The sequence below is a fragment of the Ictalurus punctatus genome, chromosome 13, assembly GCF_001660625.3.
Source record: "Ictalurus punctatus breed USDA103 chromosome 13, Coco_2.0, whole genome shotgun sequence".
NCBI lineage: Eukaryota > Metazoa > Chordata > Actinopteri > Siluriformes > Ictaluridae > Ictalurus > Ictalurus punctatus.
Genome location: NC_030428.2, coordinates 4984140 through 4992500, shown reverse-complemented (window position 1 = coordinate 4992500; position 8361 = coordinate 4984140). Strand labels below are relative to the sequence as shown.

The following is an 8361-nucleotide window of genomic DNA, read 5'->3' as shown; positions in this document are numbered from 1 at the left end:
CACACAGCATCACACCTGCTCACAGGAAGGACAGGATCTCAGTACCTCTCTCTCTCTCTCTCTCTCTCTCTCTCTCTCACACACACACACACACACACACACACACACATATATGCGCACGCACACACACAGCATCACACCTGCTCACAGGAAGGACAGGATCTCAGGATCTCAGTACCTCTCTCTCTCTCTCTCTCTCTCTCTCTCACACACACACACACACACACACACATATATGCGCACGCACACACACACACATATATGCGCACGCACACACACACACACACACACACACACACACACACACACACACACACACACACACACACAGGAAGGACAGGATCTCAGTACCCCTCTCTCTCTCTCTCTCACACACTCACACACACACACACACACACTCACACTCACACTCACACACTCACAAAAACAAGTTTACAGGTAGATTACTCGGGTTGTCTGATATATGCATGGCCACCTAACATGAATTAAGTTCACAGATGTTTCCATGAGAAGGCCGGTAATGTTTTCACTCTCCTACATCCGCGTTACAGTTGGAGAGATTAAAGGAAAAACCTACAATGGCGTATAAAGGTCCAGAGAGTCGTTACCGTACCGAGCTACATGAAGATGTCCCTGCGTGTTCGGCTGATCGGTGGCGTGCAGAAGCTTTACAGTGTGTTTACTGCAGAAGATTTCTGATGTCCATTGTTCATTCTGATCAATGACGGACTGAATGTTTACTTCACTGCTAGACTCCCGCCGTCTGCGTCATCGAGAGCGCTGATCACGTGACCACAGCGCCTCCTTGTGTCGGGAGGACCAATATACCGACAGAATTTTATATTCATTCAATTAAATAAGAAACAAAGCAAACAAACAAACAAAGAAACAAACAAAAAACAGTAATTAGAGTTAACACTAAAATGTGGAGCGCAGGGGATACTCTTGGACCAGGGTTGGGAAAATTTCAAATAAATGAACAGTGAAAATAAACAATTAAATTTATTTAAATTAATTTTACAAAATTGATTAAAATATAACATTCGATTATTTAAACTTTTATTTGACATTTACTATTTATTTGCTTTTTTAAAAATGAATTATGCATCTAATTTATTTATTTCATAAAGACATAAAAGGCTTTTAACTTGAAACCTGGTTCCCACATCCTGTCATTCCGGAAACATTGAGACTATAACGCTATTTGTTCCCCACCCATATTCCGAGCCACCTGCCTTGCCCGCTGTGAATGGCTAACAGCCTCCACTCTGGCAAATAGTTCAGGAAGACAGTTTGATGATTGGATAGTTTTCCAATCAATCTTAGCTCTAGGGGCGGGATTTTAGGAATACAGGTGGGTTAGAAATAACGCCCGTTTTGTCGGTGTTTAGCTGGAAAGCAAGTGGACACAATTTGTATTGGAGATGAGTTTTGAGTGGCCCTGGCAGTACAATTTCCCCCCGTTTTTCACGTAAGTACACAAAGCCGGCGAACAGCATTACAGAGTCAAAAAATACATCTCACGGGCTTTATAACGTCAGTTCATTATCTGTGTGTAACAGCGAGGAGACTTGGCTAGTTTCTCTCTCTCAGGCTGGATTCCAAACCGCAGTCTGCACCCTATATAGGCGCACTACATCCGAGTGAAAATAGCGTCTTTGACACACTATGTAGTGCACTAAATGTTTAACAAGGCTCTGTTTGGGATTGAACCGCACTGTTGGTTCAGGGCTACGGAAGTGATCCTGGTTTAATATCCAGCTTCTTGAGCACTGAGGAGTGATAAATATCTGATTTGTACAAGTACATCGACTTCATTATGAACTCTTTAGTGAGTGTAAGAGGAGGTAGGCAGTGGACTGTGTATCCTGTGTAAATAAAAGCTGTGACTAGTTGTAGGACAGGGTTAGGGGAGGGGAAGTGACTCAGAGCTAAACTCATACCTGTTTGTTGTGTTGTTGTGGTTGTTAGATTACAGCCCAATGCTGACACGAGGCAGAAGCAGCTGGCGGCCTGGTGCTCACTGGCGCTGTCTTACTGCCGCCACCGGAAGCTCTACACTGTGGACGTGCTGGAGGCGCAGGAGAGCCCCATGTTCAACAACAAGAAGATTGAGAGTATCCTTTAATAACTACACACCTACCACCACCAGCCTGCTGTGTTCAGGGGAGATTAGCTAATGCACGCTCACAAAGTCACCAGATCACAACATACAGGGGGACCCCAAAACTCCCAGAATTGTTAAATAAATATGCAATTAAAGCTGCCAGCAGTGATAAACAGGCCGGCGCACATTGGGGCTGCTCTGCCAGGGGAATGCCATTCCGTTGTGTGTATTTATTGATATATTATTATTATTATTATTATTATTATTATTATTTCGCACTTTTTACATTATGTGTTGTTAGGAGTGTAAACATGTAATTTCATGTTGCCAGCAGGTGGCGCTATGACTATAACTGAACATTGGCATGTAGATAGCTTTAGGCCCGGATTCAGATTGAACATGGTATGTTTTGAGTTATAACAACCTTCTGTTTCGTGGCATTAATAGCATGCATTAGCACTTAGTTAAGTGTTGTTAGCATGGTGTAACCTGTTGCTAGAATATTTACCACTTGTTGGCATATTTTAATATGTTGATAAGAGTGCATCACAGTGTAAAACATGTCACTTCCGGTTGCCAGTAGGTGGCGCAATGACTTTAACAATATTGGCATGTAGATGTCTTCAGACGAAGTCTGGAGCAGATTGGACATGAATATTGGCATGTAAATGTTTTCAGTCATGTGAAGTGTGGAGCAGATGGAACATTGCATGTTTGAGTTATAATAACTTCCTGTTTCATGGTGAACTGTCAAAATTTGTGAGAGCGCCATGCCCAGGCCGTGCAGCGAAAACCCAAAAGCTTTGCAATTTTGCATCGTCCAGGCCTTTACATGAGACTGACCGAATACGATCTCGATCCGATGAAATCTCTAGGAGGAGTTTTCTATGTGAAACGTAGCGTGAGGCGCACATTGTTGAAATTTTGTAGGTGGCGCTCTTGAACCATTTTGCAACACTCAAGTCTGGAACCCCTATCAGATGTAAACTGTCATCCATTCTGACGTGTGTGTGCAAAATTTCGTGAGTTTTCAGGTATGTTTAAAATGCGATTCATTTGAAAACATGGAGAAAAAGAAACGGAGCAGATCCAATAGGGCCTCACACCATCGGTGCTCGGGCCCTAACAAGTGTTATAAAACTTACGCCATTTCTTGCTTAATCCCCTTCCAAGTACTCTCCTTGTGATGCGATACACTTGTCCCAGCATTTCTCTCATTCCTACAAACCTTTCCTGTACTCATCTTTTCTCATCGTGTGTAGGAGAGTTGTCACCATATCATAAACGTATCTTACGATACTGTATCAGCTGAAGTATCGCGATATTGTGTTAATCATTCAAATCTACAAAATGAACCATATTTACAGAAATACACAGATATAAATAAAATCAGGCTAACCAAATTGTCCTCTCAATACTTTAATGATAATGAGTCTTTATTGGTCACCTATACAGTACAGCGCAGTGAAAGTCTTTTCTTCGCAAACCCCAGCATGCCAGGAAGTTGGCGTCAGAGCGCGTTCTAATTTATTAATGAGAATGAAGAACTGGCTGTTGGAAATACTCAAGAACAATCATACAGTTGACAAGTGACTAATACAATGTGGGACAGATTTCATCTGTTCCCTCGAACAGTGACATCATATGAATGGAAATTGTCCTCAGAGAATGAAGAATGAACACGTCCAGTGCAGGACAGTCGCTAACTTTTTCTAAAATATAAAACACAGTCACTAAATTGGCAGCACTTTCTCAAGTGAGGGTATATTGAATTTGAAAGGGTTATGTCAATCTTATATGCGCTGGGGATACTGTTAGCAAAGCCAGTGATATTAAAAAGAAATGATCATACAAGATAAAACAAGATTAGGCCTGTCAGTGTAGAGATCACAAGACGGTTATAGAAATTCGTACTGTCTGAATTAATGCCTTTCTGAAACCTTTCTGCATATTCACTTTGACTTGAGTTGTTAAGGAAAACTTTCTGTTGAGGCCATACAAGTCGTCTTCGAGGAACTGAGGAAAAAAGGTGAGCTGGAGCTCAGTAATCCGTTTTTGAACTGTTGCATTTCCTCCGAACACAGTCTAATGTCAACAATGTCCAGCGGTTGCAGTCCATGCGAGTTTCTAAAACACCACTGTCACTGTTGCTTGTGACCACAGGGAACCTGGAATGGATGGACAAAAACAAAACACGCTGTTTAATCATGTGGCGAAGACCTGAAGAATGGGGCAAGCTGATTTATCAATGGGTGAGGTCTGCATACTGTTTACATGCAACGTTCAGAGGCGACAACATTTACTTTTTCTGACCAGTTATTACAGCGATACGAAAGACACCTGGTGGAAAAAGAGTAGAATGTGCTGTTTCTTATTTATGCTGTTATCATGGATCCATCACTCCACGGACACAAGTGAAGGTTTTGTGATAAAACTTGAAGAACAAAGTTCTTTAACTAGTCATTTTACACTGTGTGGAAATGCTTTTGTTACAGTATTATATAAATGCCCTCATGGCTAATGTACTACTTTTACACGTTAGCTAATTTTTAGTGAACAGTTTTGTGTGTATACAGTGTATATATATATAATATGACCACCCCTGACCATCACACTCTCAAGGCTTTCCACTCGATTTTGGATCGTGGCTGTAGGGATTTGTGTTCATTCAGCCACAAGAGCATTAGTGAGGTCGGGCACTGATGTCGGGCACTGATGTCGGGCGAGGAGACTCCAGTTCCAGTTCATCCCAGAGGTGTTCAGTGGGGTTGTGGTCAGGGTTGTGTGGAGGCCACTTGAGTTCTTCCATGGCAACCTTGACAAACCATGTCTTCTTAATTCTACAGCATACAAAGACGTCCTATACAATTGTATGCTTTCAAATTTGTGGCAACAGTTTATGGAAGACACCACATGATGGTCGGTTGTCCACAAACTTTGGCTAAATAGTGTACTGGTGTTATAGTTGTGTCAGCCGTATTTATTTCTGAATGGACATTAGATGAGTGGTGATGTATATGAAATTTGAACATTAGACTGTTAATTGTACGCTAGTGTAGAAAATTTTGCAAAAACTTTGTTTCAAGGGACACAGTTTAAAAAAAAAAAAATGGGACGGTATACTTTTTAAATTAGACAACCTGTATAAACCTCCTAATGAGTGCTTCAACAACTAATTTACTCCTTGTGCTACTGTAGAGTTTTATGGAGTTTTATGAGTTTTAATAGTCCCTCCAGGATTTCACGATCACAGAAATGAATGCGAAATCACGGAAACTCCGCAGTATTAGGAGGAGCTTGCAATGTTTCAAAATTACCGCAGATTCTCTGCAGATTTGGGCCAAGACATGTCATGTGATATCATTAAAAGACAGTCCTCTTTGATCCCCGTGTGTCGAACATGAGCACAGCTAAATGGTCTCATTTGCCAACAAACATCACAGTGAAAGACCATGCAAAAGAATTTTCTGCAATTGCAATTTCGACAAAGCAGTTTTCAATTAAAGCAGTTTTCAATTAAAGCAGTAAAAAGCACAAAAAATTCAAAAATTGCATTGCAAATTTTGAAAAAAGCCTCCACAAACTCAAGCATTTTTGGCCGCAACAATCACAAAAAACTCGGTAAAATCCTGTACAGACTGATTTAAAGTCATCCTGTTTAAAATATCAAAGCTGTAAGGATGTTCTGTAGTACCATGCTGTCTGCTGATAATTCCAATGGATTGTCTTTTTATTCTTCTTAGGTGTCTAAAAATGGCATGGTCAACACAGTGTTTACACTTTATGAGCTTTCAAATGGTGATGACACAGAAAGCGAAGGTATGTATGCTGTTTGTGACCTATGGTTTGTTTATATATACACACACACACACACACACACACACACACACACACACACACACACACACACACACACAGAATGTTTACTTGTCTGTTTGTCTGAATTGTGTTGCTTGGTATACAATAGTTAACTTGGTTAATAGTTACAATAGTTTTTGTTTTTTTAATGGGAATTTCTGCCCGTTTTCATGCCTGAGTTCAACATTGTATTTATTTGTGATGTCACACTCCACAGTAGTAGTTAATGTGTCATATGAAAGTACGGTAGTCACTCAGAGCATTAATAATGAGCAGTTTTTTCATAAGTATTTCTTTTTTTACTTGGCCTACTAGGTTTAAAAGTTATTATTTTATTATGGCAGTTGTACACAGTGTTTTAATATATATAAAAAAAAGTTTTAGTGTGCTGTTCGTTTTATCTCTGTACCAATGTTATTGTAGAGAGGTGTGAATTGTTTGGCCAGCACCAAACACCAAACAATTCACACCCTCCCCTTTCCCATCACCCTGCTCACCAGCATCTAAACACACTCACGATACTCTACACACAGAAACCCAACAGTGTTGCAGACTAACTTGCAGCAGTGGTAGTCATGCACAATAGTAACAGGGACAGAGTAGCTATGAGGAACATCTAATGAATCACTTTAAAAGGTAACCGCATGGCAGTAGAGAGTGTGTAGATAAACATAATTCAGAGGGTGAGGTTTAATAAGGTTTCCGCATTAGGATTTAAGTGCTCTTTCAAATCCGCAGACATTTCTTAGTGGAATCTGTGCACTGTACGCTGTTCGGTTTGGGTTGGATGTGGTTTCAGCTGGTGCTGTTTATTCAGACCACAGTGATCAGGATGGACTGAATTGAGCATGGGATGGGCCTGGAGATCGTGGCTAGTGAATCAAGATTTTATTTATTTAAAAAAAAAAAGCCAAATCGCAGGTTTATATTAATGAGCTTGTTTTAATACATTGTTTCTAAAGTAACATTTTATATAGGGACTTGTACGTTGATGCTTCAAATAAGATGGATTTATAAAATGTGTGATTTTACATTAAAGTTTTCCACCAAGGCAAAGTCTCCATGCTGAAGGGCTTTACGGTTTGTTGGTAACATGACAAGTTATGTTTTTGTTTCACTAACTTGCGTGAGTGTATTAATTAAGGAATAAAATACTTGAGGGCGTGCCGTTATAGGAAAACAATCAGCAACGCTGTGGTGTAATGCAGCCCAACACGTTTCCACCCTGAAGTTGAATATTTTCCTATAACAGCACCCAAGGTGATCTCATACCAAAGCAATTGGCAAACTGTTACAATATTTTATTTACTAAAGATGGCTTTCGATGTACTGTACTGAAGGACATGCAAGTGAATGACAGTGCACTTCATTTCCCAGAGTTCCATGGGCTGGAGGAGTGGATGCTGCTGCGTGCACTACAGGCCCTGCAGGCTGATGGCAAAGCAGAGATCATCACAATGGATGATGGAAAAGGAGTCAAATTCTTCTAATTTAAGAAATCACGTTTTTTTTTCCGGACAGTGTCGAGATGTTTTAAGCCCAGTCTGATCTTTTTTTGATCTGTTGGGCTCAGCGCTCTGGTGGATGTGCTTTAGAGTTTGGATTTCCTGACACAGATAAAGTACGAATTTTCAAATATAGAATCCTGTAAAAGTCTTAAACTGTGAATGGAAAACCAGCCCAAAGCATCATAGCACTCCATTACATAATTGGAGATGACTTACAAACCTGTTCAGTCAGTTTGACATAGGATTTCACTTGCGATGCAAACTGCTGAAAGTTCAGTTAACTGCTATGGCATATCAGAAAAATATATCTATTAACAAGTCAAATTGTCAGTTTGACTTTTGTCTTTTAGCGCTGTAAATTCTGGCAGACTCTCATTCTACTTGAATATCTCCTGTGTGTGCTACCAGAAAACCCAAAATTCTTACTGGGAGTCACCTGATGCTTCCTTTCCAAGATACAAACCAATTGTCCATATGCCAGTTCTGGCAGTTTGGTTGCTGAAACTTTCCAGTAGCATTATTATTCTTGTCTGTATCTGTCTCCAACCACCTTTTATACCATGATAATACTGTACAAATAAATAAGAGTGGTTTACTTTTCTCTTGTGCATGTTCTTATTTTATTTTTTTCCGGTTGATAATCATAAGCAGGGACACCAATGTGTTTCTTTGGGTCACCTTTTTTTCTTTTTCTTTTTTTTTTTTTTTTTTGTTGCATTTTTCCCTAGTGTTTTAATGTTCAAAATATTTTTCTAGCTTACATTTTCCATGTTCCAAGTGTTTAGTTAAAATCTCTTTCTAGTGTATGACAGTGCATTTGCCTTTTCCTCTTGTTTTAGCTTGAGGGCTATAAACCCAATTTGAAAACTAAAAATGGGTTTCGAAATT

The 8361-nt window shown here is 40.0% G+C and overlaps 2 protein-coding genes across 3 annotated transcripts in view; one reads left to right on the top strand and one right to left on the bottom strand.

Moving 5' to 3' along the window:
* The window catches only part of pagr1 (PAXIP1 associated glutamate-rich protein 1), a 9731-nt gene extending 7652 nt beyond the window's left edge, over positions 1–2079 (bottom strand). Inside the window, exon 1 of one of the 2 annotated variants that reach the window (XM_017484056.3) lies at positions 1944–2079. The gene's annotated coding sequence lies outside the window, so the exon portion shown is untranslated. Of the gene's footprint in view, positions 1–613; positions 783–1943 lie in introns of those variants that run through there. The other variant, XM_017484055.3, reaches the window with a different exon arrangement.
* On the top strand, positions 1249–8073 carry vps25 (vacuolar protein sorting 25 homolog). The gene is made up of 6 exons (XM_017484057.3): positions 1249–1471; positions 1972–2117; positions 4083–4136; positions 4271–4359; positions 5851–5926; positions 7343–8073. The coding sequence occupies exons 1-6, from the start codon at positions 1425–1427 to the stop codon at positions 7453–7455; spliced, it is 525 nt and encodes a 174-aa protein (XP_017339546.1). The 5' UTR covers positions 1249–1424; the 3' UTR covers positions 7456–8073.
* Positions 8074–8361: the final 288 nt, after the last annotated feature.